The sequence below is a fragment of the Pristis pectinata genome, chromosome 26 (genome assembly GCF_009764475.1).
Source record: "Pristis pectinata isolate sPriPec2 chromosome 26, sPriPec2.1.pri, whole genome shotgun sequence".
NCBI lineage: Eukaryota > Metazoa > Chordata > Chondrichthyes > Rhinopristiformes > Pristidae > Pristis > Pristis pectinata.
The window spans coordinates 3,426,585-3,448,023 of record NC_067430.1 but is presented as its reverse complement, the minus strand read 5'-3'; the positions used below and the strand labels follow the sequence as shown (position 1 = coordinate 3,448,023).

General features: G+C 45.6%; 1 protein-coding gene across 3 annotated transcripts in view; it reads right to left on the bottom strand.

Moving 5' to 3' along the window:
- The window catches only part of epha8 (eph receptor A8), a 306,232-nt gene that overhangs the window by 63,652 nt on the left and 221,141 nt on the right, over positions 1-21,439 (bottom strand). For all 3 annotated transcript variants that reach the window (XM_052039035.1, XM_052039034.1, XM_052039032.1), the window contains one exon: positions 19,986-20,195. In XM_052039035.1, coding sequence (XP_051894995.1) covers positions 19,986-20,195 — 210 coding nt within the window. The remainder of the gene's footprint in view (positions 1-19,985; positions 20,196-21,439) is intronic.

Sequence of the window (21,439 nt, the reverse complement as noted above, 5' to 3'; positions counted from 1 at the left end):
ACTCTTGCTCTTAATGTCCTGACAAAATACCTTGGGATTTTCTTTAATCTGATCTGCCAGTGATATTTTGTGGCCCCTCTTTGCCTTCCTAATTTCTTTATTCCCTCACACTCTCTATACTTCTGAAGTGCCTCCTCTGATTTAAGTGCTCTATACCTACTACATGCTTCCTTTTTTTTAACTCATCAAACCCTCAATAACCTTTGACATCCACGGTTCCCTGGACTTGATGTCCTTGCCTTTCATCCTTACGTGTTACTTCTGGTGTAAAGGGTGTATTTCAGATTGGCTACCCCTTACAGGGAGCTCAGTATCACAAGGTATAAATCTCAATTGTTGTTTTGGATTTGGATTATATGGCCTGAGGAAACTCAGTAGTTGAAGGGAGATGGAAGTCACTTTATACAGAAGGTTAGTGTTTTCTCACCATTGCGTGGGAGTCAGGAGGAATAAGACAACTTCCCCTTGGTCCACCAAGCAAGCTTGCTATGTTCTGGCATTGATCTCAGAGGTTCTCTTCCTTGCAATGATTGCTCCTTCCCTCTTCACCACCCTTTGAGTCCTCTCGATGCACAGGCCCAGATCCTGTGACTACTAAATACTCACGACAGTCATGAACGGCCTTTGACTTGGCCAGCTGCTGACTGGGGATGGAGTAAATGTCAGGCTACTAAGTTCAATGCGTGCTCCGCATTCTCATCATGTCAGGGTTTCCTAGCTTACACCACTCACTTCACCATCTCCCCTTTTACCAGGGTCTATAATTCTTAGGCACGTTTCCAAGTTCCCCATCAGCTTTGTCTCTCACCGTCTCACAAATGCCTGTTTCTATCTTTCAGTCAACCAACATTCACTCCCTAAAAAATTCAGTAAAGTTCTTCATTGCCTGTAAAATCCTGAATATACCATTGGTGATATAATCACATTTTAGTGTCTCATAATATTTGATATCTTTTGATTATGATGATAATTGAAACAAATAACCAAACATTTGAAATTTTAACTGTCAGAATTTAATTAAGGAGAAATAAAAATCTGGTTGGTAACTAGAAGACATTAAATTATTTAAAATAATTTCCAAAAAAACCAGAGAGAAGATGAGGAGAATTATTTCTTTATGCAGTATATTGTTATGCTTTGGAAAACTGCTGAAGAGGCTGGTGAATGGCTGGGCAACAGAGACAAAACAGGTGCATGGAACTAATTGGTTAGCTCTTCCAGAGAAACACAAGTGGCTAAATGGCTTCCTCGTGCAAAGATAGTTAAAAATTCCATGTCGATTACTGTTGAGTGAGCTACAGCGTCGCAATGAGCAGAACACTTGCAAGAAAAGGCCCAACGAGTCCATACCGACCATGGTGCCCACCCAACTTCCTACGTTTGGCCCATAACCCTCCAAGCCCCGTCCCTCCATGTACCTATCCAAGTGCTTTTTAAATGATACTGTTGTACCTGCCTCACCCACTTCCTCTGGCAGCTCGTTCCATCTACTCACCACCCTCTGGGTGAAGGAGTTGTCCCTCAGGTCCTTTTTAAATCTTTTCCCCTGTCACCCTAAACCTATACTCCTTAGTTTTGGACTCCCCTACCCTGGGGAAAAGACTGTTACCGTCCACCTTATTGATGCCTCTCACAATTTTAAACACTTCTATAAGATCACCCCTCATTCTCCTACGCTCCAAGGAATAAAGACCAAGCCTGGCCAACCTCTCCTTATAGCTCAGGCCCTCTGGTCCTGGCAACATCTTCTCTGCACTTTTTCTAGTTTAACCACACCTTTTTTAATAACAAGGTGACCAAAACTGTACACAGTGCTCCAAGTGTGGCCTCACCAACGATTTAAGCAACTGAAACATAATGTTCCAACTCCTGTACTCAGTGCCCTGACTGAAGACCAGAGTGCTAAACATCTTTTTCACCACACTGTCTATCTGTGACGCCGTTTTCAATGAATTATGTACTTGTACTCCTTTGTATCTCTGTTCCATTACACTCCCTATTGCCCTATGTGTGTGTGTGTGTGTGTGTGTGTGTGTGTATTTGAGAGAGAATGTGTGTGTGTGTGTGTGTGTGTTTGAGAGAGAATGTGTGTGTGTGTGTGTGTGTGTGTGAGAGAGAGTGTGTGTGTGTATGTCTGTGTGTGTGAAAGTGTGTGTGAGTGTCTGTGTGTGTGTGTGTGTGTGAGAGAAAGTTGTGTGTAGGTCTGTGTGTGAAAGTGGGTGTGTGTGTGTGTGGGTGTGTGTGTGTGGGTGTGTGTGTGTGGAGGGGGTGTGGGGGGGCAGGGGCGGCGGGGGGAGGTAGTGAGAGTGTGTGTGTGTGTGGGGGTGTGTGTGTGTGGCGGGGGGGTGTGTGGGGGGGGTGAGGGGGGAGGTAGTGAGAGTGCACTGTGCTCCATGTGCAGGTAAAACCTGACTCCTCAGCTGAGACACTCAGCATAGTCATTACTTGTGCACCCGCGGGACACGTCCCTTGAGCAGTTACCAGATTTCTGGTGAAAGACACAAGGCAGAGTCGGAGTGTCCAGGGTTCAATGCAAGGGCTCTCTGAGCGGATCGTCTGCAACTAGAAGGAGACCCTCGAGGGGGTGGGGGCTTTAATACTCAGATTGAAATACTTGAAACATTTTAAAGAATTTTAAAAAATTAAAACACATTAAAACAAAAAAAATTAAAAACATTACAATGAAGTAAGTCAGGCACAAAGCCAATGTTACTTTTTCCTACAGGGTTGGAAGATCCCTTCATTTCCATCCATGGTCCAGACCTTCTTGCTGAGGGACCCCCTCCTCCACGAGCCATGGCCCTGCCTCTGGCCTCAGTGGTGAGTCCAGCAGTGGAGCGGAAAGTCAGATGCACCAGTATTGACCGCCAGCACATCTCGGACTTCCCCTTTCACCCAGCAATCTCAAAAGTTCGAGACGTATTAAGGTGACAGCCACTAATTGCCAGTAGAACCAGTTGTCAGCTGGAATGCTTCAGACAGATAACACAAGGTGAATTATTTTACCTGAGATACTCCTTCCACAACACTGAGAAGTATTAAAGTTATGGGGTTCCATCTAAAGACATGATCAGCAAAGGAAAGGAAGTGTTGAAGTGGCAGGAGAGGAACATTGTTTGTTACTGTTATCTTATGAAGAATGCTGAAGGACAAAGTGAAACCCTAAATACCAAATAAGTCAGGCATGGTCTGTGCAATGGGTTACATGATAAGACCATAGAACCATAGAACCATAGAACCATAGAACCATACAGCACAAAACAGGCCCTTCGGCCCACCGTGTTGTGCCGTCCATCAGACCACCCTCACACTATCTAACCCCTTCCTCCCACATATCCCTCTATCTCACGTTCCTCCATATGCCTATCCAACAAGCTCTTGAACCTGTTCAATGTATCTGCCTCCACCACCACCCCAGACAGTACATTCCATGCACCAACCACTCTTTGGGTGAAAAACCTCCCTCTGACATCTCCCCTGAACCTCCCACCCATAACCTTAAAGCCATGACCTCTCGTCTTCAGCATTGGTGCCCTGGGAAGGAGGCGCTGACTGTCTACTCTATCTATTCCTCTCAATATTTTATATACCTCTATCATGTCTCCTCTCATCCTCCTCCTTTCCAGTGAATAAAGCCCTAGCACCTTAAGCCTCTCCTCATATTCAATACCCTCCAATCCAGGCAGCATCCTGGTAAATCTCCTCTGCACCCTCTCCAATGCCTCCACATCCTTCCTATAATGAGGCGACCAGAACTGAACACAGTACTCTAAATGTGGCCTAACTAGAGTTTTGTAAAGCTGCATCATAACCTCGCGGCTCTTAAACTCAATCCCACGACTTATGAAAGCCAACATCCCATTGGCCTTCTTAACTGCTCTTTCCACCTGTGAGGCAACTTTCAACGAACTGTGAATATGAACCCCCAGATCCCTCTGCTCCGCCACACTGCCAAGTACCTTGCCGTTTACCCTGTACTCTGCCCTGGAGTTTGTCCTTCCAAAGTGTACCACCTCACACTTCTCCGGATTGAACTCCATCTGCCACTTGTCAGCCCAGCTCTGCATCCTATCAATATCCCTCTGTAAGCTCCGACAGCCCTCCACACTATCCACAACACCGCCTATCTTAGTGTCGTCCGCAAACTTACTAACCCAGCCTTCCACCCCCTCATCTAAGTCATCTATAAATATCACAAAAAGTAGAGGTCCCAGAACCGATCCCTGCGGGACACCACTAGTCACTGCCTTCCAATCCGAGGGCACTCCTTCCACCACAACCCTCTGCTTTCTACATGCAAGCCGATTCCTAATCCACACAGCCAAGCTTCCTTGGATCCCTCGGCCTCTGACCTTCTGAAGAAGCCTACCATGAGGAACCTTATCAAATGCCTTACTAAAATCCATGTAAACCACATCCACCACACTGCCCTCATCAATCTTCCTGGTCACCTCCTCAAAGAACTCTATCAGGCTTGTGAGGCAAGATCTTCCCTTCACAAAGCCATGCTGGCTGTCCCTAATCAGTCCATGATTCTCCAGGTGTTCATAGATCCTATCCCTTAGAATCCTTTCTAACAGCTTACCCACCACAGACGTGAGACTCACCGGTCTATAATTCCCTGGCCTATCCCTATTACCTTTTTTGAACAAGGGGACCACATTCGCAATCCTCCAATCCTCCGGCACCACCCCCGTAGACAACGAGGACTCAAAGATCCTTACCAGCGGTTCAGCAATCTCTTCCCTAGCCTCTCGAAGCAGCCTGGGGAAAATCCCGTCAGGCCCCGGAGATTTATCTGTCTTAATATTATTTAACAACTTCAACACATCCTCTCTCTTGATATCAACAACCTCGAGAACATTACCCCTACCAGCACTCCCTTCCGCATCATCAAGACCCCTCTCCCTGGTGAATACCGAAGAGAAGTACTCATTGCGAACTTCTCCCACTTCCGCCGCCTCCAGGCAAATTCTCCCACCTTTGTCCTTAATCAGACCTACCTTCACCCTAGCCATCCTCCTACCCTTCATGTACTTGAAAAAGGCCTTGGGATTTTCCTTAACCCTACTAGCCAAAGCCTTTTCATGTCCCCTTCTAGCTCTCCTCAGCCCTTTCTTAAGTTCCTTCCTCGCTACCCTATATTCCTCACGGGCCCTGTCTGAACCTTGCTGCTTATACCTCACGTATGTTACCTTCTTCTCCCTAACAAGTCGTTCCACCTCTCTCGTCACCCACGGTTCCTTCACCCTGCCATTCCTTCTCTGTCTCACCGGGACATATTTATCCCTAACATCCTGCATAAGATCCCTGAATATCGACCACATCCCCATGGTACATTTTCCTTCAAAAAGGACATCCCAATTTACACTCCCAAGTTCTCTCCTTATAGCCTCGTAGTTAGCCCTTCCCCAATTGAAAAACCTCTTGTCCTCTCTGCACCTGTCCCTGTCCATGACAATTTTAAAGGTTATGGAGCAATGGTCACTGTCCCCCAAATGCTCACCCACCAATAGATCCTTCACCTGTCCCGGTTCATTTCCTAAAACTAGATCTAACATGGCATTCCCTCTAGTCGGCCTGTCAACATACTGCGTCAGGAATCCCTCCTGGACACACTTAACAAATTCTGTCCCATCTAAACCTTTGGCACTAAGCAGGTTCCAGTCTATATTTGGGAAGTTGAAGTCTCCCATTATAACAACCCTGTTATTTCTGCTTCTCTCCAAACACTGCCTGCCAATCTGCTCCTCTATATCTCTACTGCTACCGGGGGCCTATAGAATACTCCTAGTAGAGTAACTGCTCCTTTCTTGCTCCTTAACTCCACCCATACGGACTCTAGAGATGATCCTTCTACAACATCCATCTTTTCCACAGCAGTAACAGTGTCCCTGACCAGTATCGCCACCCCTCCACCTCTTCTCCCCCCTTCCCTATCCCTCTTAAAAGACCAGAAGGAATATGGTAATTGGAATAATGGGTCTGCTCCTAATACATTCACCATAGTGAACAAGACCTTAACTGAACATAAGGATATTTTAGACATGAGGACATCAGACTGTGACCACAAGGCAGAGGGTTGCAAGCACAAATGGTCATGTAGGAAAGGTGATCTCAGAAGCCACTGATCATATGTCTACTCATCTTGGGTTGGTCAAGAGGTGATGTCCAAAGGTTGTGCATTGGTGAGGTATTTTATCTTATCTCTAAATGTAAATAAAAATGCCTTTCTTTGTACAACTGATGGTGGGAATCACAGCAAGTGAACAGGCCTGCCTCTCCCACTTCAAGGAGAAAGATCGATTGAATGAATACGTAAAGAGTCACAGAGTCACACAGCATGGAAACCAACCCTTCAAACCACCAAGTTCGCTCAAACTGTCAAGCACCCACTTACATTAATCCTACCCTCACCCCATTTTATTCTCCCCAGGATCCCCTCAACTCTCCCCAGATTCTACCACTCATCTGTCCACTCAGGGCAATTTACGCTGGCCAATTAACCTGCCAACCTGCATGTCTTTTGGATGTGGGAAGAAACTGGAGCACCAGGGAGAAACCCACAGGGTCACAGGGAGAATATAGAAACTTCACCCAGACAGCAGTGGAGGTCGGGATTGAACCGGGTCACTGGAGGCGTAAGGCTGCTCTGTGCCACTGTGCTACAGATACTGGAGCTGACCTGGTGATGGACTGTGTGAGTGCTTCTCTTGCTCCACAACACAGAATGAGCAGTGCGGGAGCGGGTTTGTTTTACAACAACACGAGCAATTCCATTGGAGTTAGGTTTTCACAGGAACTGCAAAGAATTGCAGAAACTAGTCCCCATTTAATGAAACACTACTAAATATTAAAAGTCATAGGGTTCCATCCGAAGACACAGTCAGCAGATTCACCATCATCATGAGCAGTTCTCCCAATTAATGCCCAGTCATTTCCATTTATATGAAAAAATAGACTGAATCTCAGATTCTGATTAACAAGCCCCGCAGCACTGCTAAAAACCCCACAATCCAATGAAATAAAAACAGAACTTTACTCTGTCACCATAAAGCAGCAGCCTCAAATATGAGCTTTCAGCTATCAATTACCATGTAGGGCATGCCAAAACCAATAAGCGATTTGAGCTACTTAATCCTCTTTGCTAGTCATAATGGTATATCACTTTCACCACACTTCCTTCAGGGGACCAATTAGACAATCAGTTTAAATCATTGTAGACAGCCTTTAACTCAAATCTTGAATAATCATTTGAAAATGGCGTTAATCGCCAATGCCAAACAGTTCATTTTAACAGGTACTTTGGTGGATTATTTTAACCGTATTACTAGTGAGTGGAAGAAATTATGGCCCAGATCATTTGAGTGGAAATCTAGAGAATTACAGGAACAATGTGCTACCAGAACCAGCCTGAATACTTTGCAAATTACATATTATTTTGTTTCTGGACAGGTTGATGTGTACACATGTTGATGATATCTCCAGGCAAAGATAAGCACCAATGGGGAAAGTCATTTGTTCATCTTAATACGGCAGTCCGACAGGTCTTAAATTTTCACTTTTCTGGAGTTTTAATCAATTCCAAGCTTATTGTTTGCACATTTCACCTGAGTCTATCGTCCATCTGTGTGTAACTATCCTCTTATTAGTCCATGCTCCTTGTAATTCCTGACAATTACTTTAAATGTATCTTCTTAAATCAGTTCTAGAAGTAATTTCCTTTTCTCCTTTGATATATCAATGACCTGAATGAGTACAATTTGGAAAATTGTGGATGACGTTGATGTCATAACTTGTGATCAAAAGGGAATCAGAGGCAAGGAGGACATTGACAAACTGTTGAAATGGGTAGCCACATGCGAAAGGAAAGCAATCTGCTTTAAGTCATAGAATCAAAGAATAGTCATGGGACAAAAAGAGTCCATCAGACCATGGATCCCTGTAAACTGTTCGATCCTATTAGCCTAATGTTTCTCCACAGATCTGCAGACTGTTTTCCTTCTGTGCTTGTCTTTGATCTGATTGAATTGCTATTTGAAAGCCCTGTTTCCTCCAGCCACGGTAAGTGAGAACTTGATGATCGCCACTCTCTGCATTGGTGTTTCCCTTCACACCCCCTTGCAAGGTTAGCCCTTCACTTTAAGTTTGCATCTCCTGGGTCTCGAACCATCATCAATGAGAACAGCTTCCCTCCATCTAACCTACCTGAACCAACCTTATCTACCTCTGTCAAACCTCCTCTCAATCTAGTCTCTGGTAAGGAAAGCAACCCCAGCTTCTCCGGTCTAACTAGAAGCCGACATCCCTCATCTCTGGAATCACTGTGCCTACACATCCTTCATAAACACATAGGTGACCAGAACTGGACACAAGAGCTGTGGCTCATCGAGTGTTTATAAAGAATCAATATAGTCTCTCTCCATCCCTCAAGTTGGGAATCTCAAATACACTCTCTCTAAACCAGCCTGTCACGTTCAGGTCGATGCCACTGTAAAGCCGACTCCCTCCGTTCCTGCACATCCTTTCTTACAGTAATATTAAGATCACATTATCTCTCCTTATCCTTTCTGCCATGATGTATCACTTCACATTTCTCCATATTAAATGTCAGCTGACACCTGTCTGCTCACTTTGCCAGCCCATCTCCAGCCTTTTGCTGCCTACTACCATCCTCCTCACCAGTTACCACACGTGTAGGTCCTCTGCAGATTTTTCAATGTTCCCCTACTCATCTTTGTCATTAGTACATGAAAAAAAAATTGGTCCCAGCACTGATCCTTGGGAAACTGCACTGTTGGCCATCCTCTAATCTTAAAAACAAAATTGTTTGCAGACTTTGTTTTCTATCCTTGAGACAATTTTATGTTTACTTGTGCTGCCACTGATCCATTTGTCTCATGGGCCTGTGTTGCTAACTTGTCTTTTGTTTGTTAACTGTCTTCTGAAAATCCATATAATTATTCATGGCATTCGCTTCAGCAACCTGCTGAGTTACTGCATTCAAAAATTCAATCAGATTGGCTAAACAGAATTTTCTTTTAACAAGTCTGAGTTGGCTCCTTTCCCCAGGTAACACTCTCCAAGTGACTATCCATTTCCCCCCTGATTTTCCCTCACACCCTGGTTCCTCTATTGCTGCACATTGTTTAGAGCAGTGTCATTAAGCCAATATTGCTGCACATTGTCTGAAGCGGTGTCATTAAGCCAATATTGCCTCTTCTTATCCTTTTGTTGCTGAAGTGTGGTTAAAGTCAAGCTTACCTCGACTGGTTTGTGGTAGCTGAGTATGCTGCCGTACTCCTTTTGAGAAAAGGTGTTACATTTCCCATTCTCCACTCCTCTGGTATCCAGGGAAGACAGAAACAAGCTCTGCTGCAACCTTTGCCGCCACCTCCCTCAACAAGCCGGGATCCATTTCATCTGCACCTGGTGACTTTTCTGCATTAAATGTGGTCAACTTTTCCAGTTCCTCCTCTCAGTACCTATCTCCCCTTTCTAGCATTCTCTGCTTTCATGTGCATTTGCAAACCTTTGAAGTGGGTGAGCGAGTTGAAGAGGTGTTTAGTGAGGTGTTTAAGCACACCTCATTTTGCAAATAGGGTCAATTAATACATGATCAAGTCACGATGAACCTGTGCAAATGTCTGTTTAGGCCTCAAACACAATTCTGAGCAACATGGCTCAGGAGGGAGGCCGAGGTTCTGGGAAGAGTCAGGTGGGTTCCACGGGGCCTCTGCTACCAGGAATGAGGGGTCTTGGCTGTGAGGAGAGGTTGGATGAGTTGGCATCAGTGAAGGTGCTGTGAGCCATTGATGAAGGTAAAGGTGTCACCAGGGAGAGCCAAGAGAGAGGGGAAAATCAGCCCAGTGTGGATTCGACTTCATACTTCACCAGCTGAGACACTGCAGCTATCTTACATGACAGCTTCGAGACATTAGGATGTACAGAGAGCTGTATGTTCTGCTTCTGAACAAACTTGCTACAGGATAACAAATTAAAGGTTTTTATAAATGCTTTTTGGGATTTTTGTGGATTTCTAGACATTCATCTTCTTCCCCCTTTGCTCCTTCCTGCTCTGAAACTGAATTTCGGAGACGGTCCAACAATCTGTGCTATTGCACGGTGTGAGACTGGAGGTAAATTTCCAGATGAGGATTGGCATGTGAAGAAGTGCTGGGCACAGCACACAGCGGTCCAGGACAGATGGAAAGGATTGCAGACGTGCCAGCTTGCCGGAGTGCATGGTTGCACATGCATTCTGCTGCAGCGGATGGAGGAGGATTGCAATGGAGCACCCAACTGCAAAAGGCTGGAGGTGGATGGACTGAAACCCTTGGTGCACAGGGAAGCCTGTCAGAGAACCTCTGCACAGTGCCAAGAAGCATTACATATAGAGGCAGCACCTTGTCACAGGATCTGCACAGGGTTTAAAGCCCATTATTTTGTGTGCAGCGCCCAGTTCTATCAACAAACACAATGAGTACAGCTTGTTGCAGCTTGGCTTTAGACTCTGGTACTTAAAGGGACCTCCACAGTGTCACAGTCATCTTGTCTTTCAGCAGGTTTAGGGACTGTTGAGGCTCAGCTCTTGGTTGAGGGCAGCAGGAGGGCAACGGATGTGGCTTCATGAGGTACAATCCTGTGTCCTCACTGTGTGATGACAACACTCCTGATCCCACTCTTGCCCTTTGCATTGAGGTCCTTCCTAAGCTAAAGGCAGAGAATATTGAAAATTCCTAGCAGGTCAGGCAGCATCTGTGCAGAGAGGAACAGAGACAACATATCGGGTCAATGACATACCCCAGCCTGGATGCTGCCCCATGGTGGGGTGGCACAGATGAAGCAGAGACCCCTCTGCTTGAGGACAGCCTCCAGCCAGACCGGCTGCAGATGTCTCTGCTGTACATCAGCAGACCTCCGGCAGTCAATGATCAGGCTACCACGCTGGTGCTTCTGGAAACCGGACCGGAGGGGCTGCCTCTCTCTGACATTCACATTGTACACAGACTTCCTGAGAAGTTTCCCAATGCACCAAGCTTTGGATAGCTGATAGAAAGGGAATGCATGAAGCTGCTTGGTTTGTGTTATCTGCAGTATGCTTCAATCTGTGTTTGGATGCGGAACATGTGTTGGCTTTTATCTTGGCATAGTGATCAAGAGGTCCATGCAATGGTCAGTGGGGGAGGGAGGGGAAGGAGCAGCGCTGTGATGGGGGATTCAGGCTGAGGCTACATCTCCAGAAACTATTAATTGTATTCAATCCACTATTTAATTCATCTGGAGTCCTGAAGAAGTGTCCTGACCCGAAACATTGATTGCCTGCTTTTCCCCACGGATGCTGCCTGGCCTGCTGAGTTCCTCCAGCATCATCGTGTTTTTCATGAAGATACATCCATCCCAGTGGAATGACTGTAGCCCAAGCAGAAAGGACCACTCCGTCCCCTTCCTTCACTGCCACTTTCTCCTCCACCATCTCACCTTCCCACGGATAGCTGGAGAAGGGTCACCCCTTTGAGATAGCAAGTGGAGGGTGTACTATGGCACCTCACCATCTGATAGTGACCCAATGCAGCTGGTGGCTTTTATGGAGAATTTCAGATCTAAAGATATTGGAGACCATCTGTTTATTCTTTCACTCCCATATAAATCCTGGCATGTGGATTAAATAGAATTAATAGATTAATAGATTAAATCCACTTGTCTGGGAAGTGGCCAAAATGTGGGTTTAGTTCTGATGCTTACTGATGTCATGTAACGTGCCTATCTGTAAAAGTAATGGGTATGCTTTGGAAGGACACATGATGCTCTCAATAAATCCCTGGACTTTGTCAAGTACTGCAAGGCAGATCTATTCCTGCCAATCCCCCATAAACTAAATTTAGTGCACTATGGAATAAAATATACTGCAGTGAAGAAAGAACTTGCTTTTTTAAAGCCCCTTTCAGAATGGCCTGAAGAGGTTTTTTTTTAAATTTTATTTACAGCATGGTAACAGGCACTTCTGGCCCAATGAGTCCGCGCCGCCCATTTTAAACCCAAATTAACCTACCCGTACGTCTTTGGTTTGCAGCCAATCAGATATCATGAAGTGTAAAGATTGGTATAAGTGCTGATTGGCCCCACAGAGAGCAAATGGATGAATGATCGTTTAATTATTTTCAGATATTGATGGAGAGATTATTATTGGCCAAGACTCATGGAAAATATCCCTGCACCTTTTTAAAAAGAATCACGTCTATTACATATACATTAAAGAACAGATAGGATTTCTCGCACGAGAATTTCTCACATGAGAAATGGCACCCCTGACACTGTGGGGCTCCAAGAGTGTTGCACTGTACTGTCCTGGATTACAAACTCAAAACTTGGGCTCAGAGTTGAGATTGAAACATGTGAAGTAAACATGAGAGTGTTACACTGAGTAAAAGGTGTGACGATACATCAGACACCGTTGGTCCTGATGACATCTTCTGATGTCTCCCCTGACAATTTAGAATTACTCAGATGAAGCCTGTGGTGTCAAATAGGGGGATTATTTGTGTTGTGTGTCGAGCTCAGATTCCAGGTGAGTACACAGCAATGGAGACACCAGAGACTGCGGATGCTGGAATCTGGAGCAACACACAATCTGCTGGAGGAACTCAGCAAGTCAAGCAGCATCTGCGGGAGGAAAGGAATTGTTAATATTTCGGGTCGAAACATCGACAATTCCTTTCCTCCCACAGATGTCACCTGACCCGCTGAGCTCCTCCAGCAGGTAGTTTGTTGAGGACACAGTAATATTCTGCTCCCATTATTGAGATTGCCTGTGATGTCAGAATTAGTGGTAGAAATGGCTCTGCTTGTGGGTACAACATGGTGGGAGGAGCAGCTGCCTCTGTTGAAGTATAACCTGTCTCACACTCATTCTAACATTGAGTTATTGCTTCAGACTCACTCTGTCACCAATAGTATCCCCATTGCAAATACTTGAATTGTAGCAGCTCTAATCATGACTGGAGGAACATATTATGAGAAAGCAATTTACAGATACTCTTCTTTGTAAACTATCAGACATCCATTTAGGAATGAATAGTGAACAAACAGCTTGATCCAAAGCCACAGGAAATCGTTAATTCATTAGCAATCAAGTTGCAGCAATATTTTGTGGGCTAGATGGACATTATATTCTCACGGCAGAGCTTCACAAGATAGGAGCATTTATCAGGGCAAGCTGGGTCACTCAGTATCAAATGATCCCCTTCCAATTGATCTGGGTCCAGGAATCTACTTCTCCAATCCCGGTGTGGTTACACGTTTTTCAACACTGAGGCCGAGTTACAGAGTGATAGAGTCATACAGCATGGAAATGGGCCCTTTGGTCCAACTGGTCCATGCCATCCAAGGTTAGAATCAAAGCTAGTCCCATTTGCCCGCAGTTGGCCCATATCCCTTTAAGCCTTTCCTATCCATGTACCTGTCCAAGTACCTTTTAAATGTTGTTAATGTACCTGCCTCAACCACTTCCTCTGGCAGCTCGTTCCATACAGAGACCACCCTCTGGATTAAAAAGATTCCACTCTGGTTCCTATTAAATCTTCCCTTCTCACCTCAAACCTATGCCCTCTAGTTGTTGATTCCCCAACCCTGGAAAAAAGTCTGTGCGCATTGACCCTATCTATGCCCCTCATGATTTCATACACCTCTTTAAGATCGCCTCTTATTCTCCTAAACTCCAATGAATAAAGTCCCAACCTGCTCAATTTTTCTCCATGACTCAGTCCCTTGAGTCCTGGCAACATCCTTGTGAATCTCCTCCGCTTTCTTTCCAGTTTCATGGCATCCTTCCTATTGCATGGTGAACAAAACTGAACACAATATTCCAAATGTGGCCTCACCTACATCTTGTACAACTGCAACATAACATCCCAACTTCTATACTCAGTGCCCTGACTGATGAAAGCCAGCGTGTCAAAAGCCGCCTTCACCACCCTGTCTACCTGAGATGCCACTTTCATGGAACCATGTAGTTGTACTCCAAGGTCCCTCTGTTCTACAACAATCCCCAGGGCCCTACCATTGACAGTGAACTTCCTATCTTCATTTTTCTTACCAAAAAGCAACACCTTGCACCTATCCAAATTAAACTCCATATGCCATTCCGCAGCCCACTTACCCAGCTGATCAAGATCCCTCTGTAAATCCTGATAGCCATCTTCACTGTCAATGACACCACCTATTTTAGTGTCATCTGCAAACTTACTAACTGTGCCTTGTACATTCTCATCCAAATCACTGATATAGATGACAAACAACAATGGGCCCAGCACCGACCCCTGGGGAACACCAGTAGTCACGGGCCTCCAGTCCGAGAAACAACCTTCCACCATCACCTTCTGCTTCCTACCATCGTCAACTGTGTATCCAATTACCCAGCTCTCCCTGGATCCCATGCGATCTAACCTTCCATTGCAGTCTACTATGTGGAACCTTATCAAAGGCCCTACTGAAGTCCATATAGACTATGTCTACTACCCTGCCCTCATCGATCTTCAAGGTTACTTCTTCAAAACACTCAACCAAATTCATAAGACATGACCTCCCACACACAAAGCTGTGTTGACTATCCCAAATCAAGTTGGTGAATTCTTTGGCAATGTATTAAAACAGGTACTCCTAGGGCTTGCCTCAAGGTTGATTTGGAGATATTGAAGGGCACAAAATGAGCAGAACTGTGGTCTCCTGAGTATCCCCCGGGTGCTCCAGATTCCTCCTCATGCTGGTTGGCAGGTTAACAGGTGCCTGTAAGTCACCCACTTGTTCTGTATGTTGGTGGAGGGCAGGATAATCGGGGGAGAGTTTGATGGTCAGTTGAAAGAGAAATAAGTGGGATTGATGGGCATGTTCTGAGAGCTAGCATCCTGGTTTGGGGCTGAATGGCCTCCTTCTCTGTTGCAAGAAATATGAGAAAATCTTTTTTGGCTTTACTGCTGTGAAAAGCACGAAGCATTAATTTTCTCCAAGACTCCAAATCTTTCTGAATCATGTGATCTGTTACCAGGACCAGCTCCAGAAAACTTTGCTGTTTTAGTAAACGTTTTGACTCACACTGCTGTAGTTTTCGTGTCTTCAAAGTGGGGATTTACTTTATCAATGTCTTGGGATAAAGCTGTTGAATAATGCCACAGAAGTCTGCAATTTAATTGCACCACAAATGGACTTCTAGATGAGCAATGGCAGAAAGGAAAACTATTAGCATCGTAATTTGTCTCTTTATTTTCAATTATGTTAAAATGTGTTTGCTTTCCTTGTCTCTTGGCACTAATTTGATGTTGCTTCATGGCAATAATGTTGGTTTATGTAAAGAATCAATGGGGAAGAGTGTGGGTGGAAAGGAGAGGACTGGATTGGCTGATTTTTTCTCCCTGGGGCGGAGGAGGCTGAGGGGGACCTGCCCGTTGTGGACAAAATTATGAGGGGCGTAGATAGAGTAGGTAAAGGGAAACTTTGCCCCACTGTACAGATACCCAAAATTAGAGGGCGTAGGTTCAGGATAAAGGGTAAGAGGTTTAGAGGGGATCTGAGGAAGACTTTTTCACCCAGAGGGATGGGTGGAATCTGGAGCACACTGCCCGAGGACATGGTGGAGGCCCAACATTTAGGATGTATGCAGACCAGCACTTGAACTGCCAAGACACTGAAGGCTACAGATTAGTATTGATAAGTACTTGCTGGTCAGCATGGATAAGGTGAGCTGAAGGGCTTGTTTCTGTGCTGTATGACTCTATACCTCGAAAAGGTATCCAGCTCTGTGTAGATCCGTGTTATCCCAATTTGAAGGAATGCTTAGAATGTCTCTTCAGCAATATATGTAGAATGTTGTGGGGGCGGATACATTAGGGACATTTAGGAGACTCTTAGATAGCCACATGAATGGAGGACTATGTGGGAGGGAAGGATCAGATAGATCTTAGAGCAGGATAAAATGTCGGCAGAACATCATGGGCTGAAGGGCCTGTACTGTGCTGTAATGCTCTATGCTCTATGACACTCTGGGGCACAGAATAGAATGCATTTTGGAGGATCTCCCTAATTGTTAGATTGCGGATGCAGTGTGCACCATCTCTTCGATACACTGCAGCAACATGCAAAATCTTTGACAGCACCTTCCCACACCCCAAGCTCTCCACCAAGAGGCCAGGCACAGCAGGCTTATAGGAACACATCACCTTCCCTTCTCCCAGTCACTCGGAACTATTATTATGAACTGTACCACTACTTCTCTATATTTGCTGGTTTAATTCTGGAACTCCCACCCAGATATGTGAGGGGAGTACTCCCGTACAGGGGTTGCAGTATTCAAGGAGAATGCCCAAGAAGCTGCAGAGAGTTGTGGACACAGCCCAGCGCATCACGGACACCAGCTTCCCCTCCTTGGACTATGTCTTTACCTCTTGCTGTCTTGGTGAAGCAGTCAGCATAATCAAAGACCCCACCCATCCAGGTCATTCTCTCTTCTCTCCTCTTCTATCAGGTAGAAGATACAAGAACCTGAGGGCACGTACCACCACACTTAAGGACAGCTTCTACCCCACTGTGATAAGACTATTGAACGGTTCCCTTATACGATGAGATGGACTCTGACCTCACGATCTACCTTGTTGTGATCTTAAATCTTATTGCACTGCACTTTGTCTGTAGCTGTGACACTTTACTCTGTACTGTTATTGTTTTTACCTGTACTACGTCAATGGAATCTGTACTAACCCAATGTAACTGCACTGTGTAATGAATTGACCCGTACGATCGGTATGCAAGACAAGTTTTTCACTGTACCTCGGTACAAGTGACAATAATAAACCAATACCAATACCACTGTCTGTGAACATAGATTTCCTATCAGACTACATGGTAGGAAGGGCTCTGCCTGTGGGTATAGGAACATGGGAGGGATCAGACTGCCTCTGCTGGACTATGACCTTCTCAAGAAGCAAGATGTGATGCTCACCTCCCTGGTCGGACCCATATCCCTTGAATGAATTACAAAAATAGTGCAAAAGGACTTCCCAGAGTGACTGAGACTTGGTTAAAACCTAACTCACTCCTAAGTATCTCAATTAAAAATAAGTTTTTGAGGTGAAGGATATCAGAAACGTGGAAAGAGCTACAGAGAACGGAGTGCAGTGGATGTCGGGAGCAAGAAACAAGTGGCAGGTTGTTATAGTTGGAAAATGTGGCAACAAGATAGCTTCAGCCATCCAGGGCCAAGGCATGTAACATAGGACAAAGGTTAAATAAGTATCCACAAGTAGAAGTTAGATGGGAATAAGAGAGTGTATTATTAGATATTAGATATTAGATGTTCCAATATTAGAGTGCATTTCCTCAGATCTATTCATTGACAGGATGTGAATGTCACTGACAATGCCTGGATTTGGTGTCCATCTCAGATTGCCAGAACTGAAGTAACCAGTGAGGATCAACCACAGATTGAATCCAGATGAATGGTTTCAATGTAAAACGTTGACTGTCCATTTCCATCCATGGATGCTGCCTGACCCATTGATTTCCTCCAGCATCTGGTGTGTTGATCCAGGTTCCAACATCTGCAGTAGGTGAACCATTACTGCAGGCATTGGAAAATCCAAGCTAAATGTCAGCCTGAGCTCAGTTCCTGAGCTAAGAGTCCTGAGGTCAAAATCTAGGTCAACACTGAATGCGATGCTGAGGGAATGCTACACAACAACAAGACATTAAAACAAGACCCTGTCTGCTTTAACTGTTCACATGCCATCAATATGAAGAGTAACAGGCCAGTATCACAGTCAAAACCAACTCCTCAATCCACCTCACTGGAACTGCACAGCTTGCATCTCTCATCTGAATGTCAGCAGTTTGGCTTAGAACAACCAACTTTTACCCACTTAACTACAGTGGTTTGGGACTCCCAAAGGAGCAAGTCATTGACTTCAGGAAAGGGGCGGTGTACGTGCACATGTCTACATCAACGGTGCTGAGGTCGAGAGAACCATAGAACCATACAGCACAAAACAGGCCCTTCGGCCCACCATGTTGTGCCAACCTTCAAACCACCCTCACACAATCTAACCCTTTCGTCCCGCATATCCCTCTATCTCACATTCCTCCATATGCCTATCCAACAAACTCTTGAACCTGTCCAATGTATCTGGTTGAGAGCTTCAAGTTCCTGGGAGTGAACATCACCAACCGCGTGTCCTGGTCAAATCTTGTAGATGCCACGGCCAAGAAAGCTCACCAGCTCCTCTACTTCCTCAGGAGGCTAAAGAAATTCAGTATGTCCCCTTTGACACTCACTAACTCTTATCGATGCACCATAGAAAGCATCGTATCTGGATGCATCACGGCTTGGTATGGCATCTGCTCTGCCCAGGACCTCAAAAAACTGCAGGGAGTTGTGGACACAGCCCAGCGCATCGCGGAAACCAGCCTCCCCTCTTTGGACTCTGTCTTTACCTCTCGCTGCCTTAGTGAAGCAGCCAGCATAATCAAAGACCCCACCCACCTGGGTCATTCTCTCTTCTCCCCTCTCCCATCAGGCAGAAGGTACAGGAGCCTGAGGGCACGTACCACCAGGCTTAAGGACGGCTTCTTAAGATAAGACCATTGAACGGTTCCCCTATACGATCAGACGGACTGACCTCATAATCTACCTTGTTATGACCTTGCACCTTATTGCACTGCACTTTCTCTGTAACTGTGACACTTTACTATGTACTGTTATTGCTTTTACTTGTACTACTTCAACTCACTCTGTACTAACTCAATGTAACTGCACTGTGTAATGAATTGACCTGTACGATCGGTATGCAAGACAAGTTTTTTCATTGTACCTCAATACAAGTGATAATAATAAACCAATACCAATACCAAGTGTCAAACTTCTGACAACTCTGGGGACAACTGCACCATATCTCATCGAGTCTGCAGAATGGAGCTAATTTTTCAGCATACACAAGTGTGCATTTTCAATTTTATTGAATTTAAGATCGAAACACATTCTTGTCAGAGTTTCTCATTCTTGATGGTCAGGGCCGATCAATCTCTTTGACAGTTTTGACAGCCAGTGAGGAGGGGCGAACCGGAAAGTCCATGGGCAGTGCCGGCCACTTACAACTGAAACCACTGCCTCACTGCACCTTGCCGGTCAACAGGGAAGCTGGCCACAATGAGAGACTGCCCTCGGGGCCCGTCCCAGTGTAGGAGGCGGGTGACCAGCGAACCCAGTGGCTTGTTGCGCGGTGAAGGTCTGAGCCAACACCTGTTCATTGCCACACGGTTGGCGTGCCCGAGTTAGGCTCAGAGATGTCGATGACGGATGGGAGACGAGTTTGCAGAACCAGACCCATGGGTTGGGATAAAGTTGCCTCATTTTACACCAATGCAGGAGCTTAACAGCCAACACATCCTCATCACAATCCCCAGGGAAGGGGTGGTGCAGCAGAGTAACTGCCGCCAGACGGAGTGTGGGCTGATTCACCACACAATCCCATTCCACTGGGGTCAGGTGAAAATTAGTCATGTAAAATTCACAGCTTCATCCCCCACTCCCATGCACCGTTCCCCATGTTCTGTCCCATTTCGTGCATCCGCTCCACTGTACCTTACCTGGACCTATCCCTGATCCCTTGATCCCTGCACCCTTCCACTGTATGCTTCCACCAGCCCCATTCCCTGGAACATTCCCCGTCCCTTGTATCGTGCTCTTGAGCCCTGTACCTTTCCCCCAAAACATTGTGTCCTTCCCCCCCATCCTTTGCTCCCATGCTCCTAACCACTGTACCATTCCGACAAGGACCATATCCATTCCATTCATTCCCACCGCATTGCTCCCATCTCTGGTACTGCAGTCCTCTCATGTACACTGATGTCCCACTTGCCCTCTTACAGTGGCCACTAACGACATTATCCCAGGCAATTTATTACTGAGGAATTGAAACTCTGATTAAAATTCCAAACCGTACAGTGGTGGTGTAGGCTGCATCCGGATCATCTTCCAAAATTCGGGACAGGCCGAAGTCCGACACCTTACACACCAAGTTGCTGTTCACCAAGATGTTTCGAGCCGCGAGGTCCCTGTGGATGTATCCCAAGTCGGACAGGTACTTCATTCCCGCAGCAATACCACGCAGCATTCCGACAAGCTGGATCACTGTGAACTGTCCATCGTGTCTCTACATGAACATAGGTAGAATAAGTCACTCTCCACTGAACTACAAAAGTCCCTCTTCATAAATGGGAGATCAATTTTATTAAAGATTTCAAATGGAAAATGTTAAATTTGGTCCCAGAAAGAATTTCTCCCAAGCCGACCCTGGGTCAGTGGAGTTTAGATTACCAACACACCCTATGACTTGATTGTCTTTGACAACAGGATGAAGAGCAGTTGGATCTGCAGTTGATGGTCAATCCTCAGATTACACTGGTGCAGCCAGTCGAGTGCTGCCTCATAGCTCCAGAGACCCAGGTTCAGTCCCAACCTCCAGCATGGTCTGTGTGTTTTTACCTATCCTCTCTATGACTGCGAGAGTTTCCCCGGATTCTCCCCCCACATCACAAAGAGAGCTGCTTGATGCACTCATTGGGCAGTGTAAATTACTCCTCGTGTTGGGGGTCGGTGGCTTGAGATCAGGGAAAGTTAATGGGCATGTGAGAGAGAATAGAATAGAGGGAAATAAGTGGGGGAAAGGGTTGTTCTGTGCATGAACTCAATGGGCTGAAGCAGCGCCTCTACTTCCTCAGAAGGCAAAGGAATTTCGGCATGTCCCCGATGATCCTCACCAATTCTTACAGATGCACCATAGAAAGCATCATATCTGGATGCATCACAGCTTGGTATGGCAACTGCTCTGCCCAAGACCGCAAGAAATTGTAGAAAGATGTGGACACAGCCCAGTCGATCATAAAAACCAGCCTCCCCTCCTTTGATTCTGTCTACACTTCCCACTGCTTCGGGAAAGCAGCCAACATAATCAAAGACCCCACCCACCCCAGTCATTCTCTCTTCTCCCCTCTCCCATCGGGCAAAAGATACAAAAGTTTGAGAACACATACCACTAGGCTCAAGGACAGCTTCTATCCCACTGCTCTAAGACTCTTGAATTGACCTCTTATATAATAAAGATGAAATTTTGATCTCTCAATCTACCTCAGCATGGCCGTTGCACCTTATTTGTCTGCCTGAACTTCACTTTCTCTGTAACTGTAGCACCGTATTCTGCATACAGTTGTTTTTCCTTGTGTATCACCTTGATGTACTTATGTATGGAATGATCTGTCTGCATGGCAGGCAAACAAAGCTTTTCATTGCATTTTGGTACATGTGACAATAATAAACCAATTACCAATCATAAGGGAATAAGAAAACATGAGAAATTCAAACCAAAGGTGCAACTTCAACAACACAGTGCTTCTACTT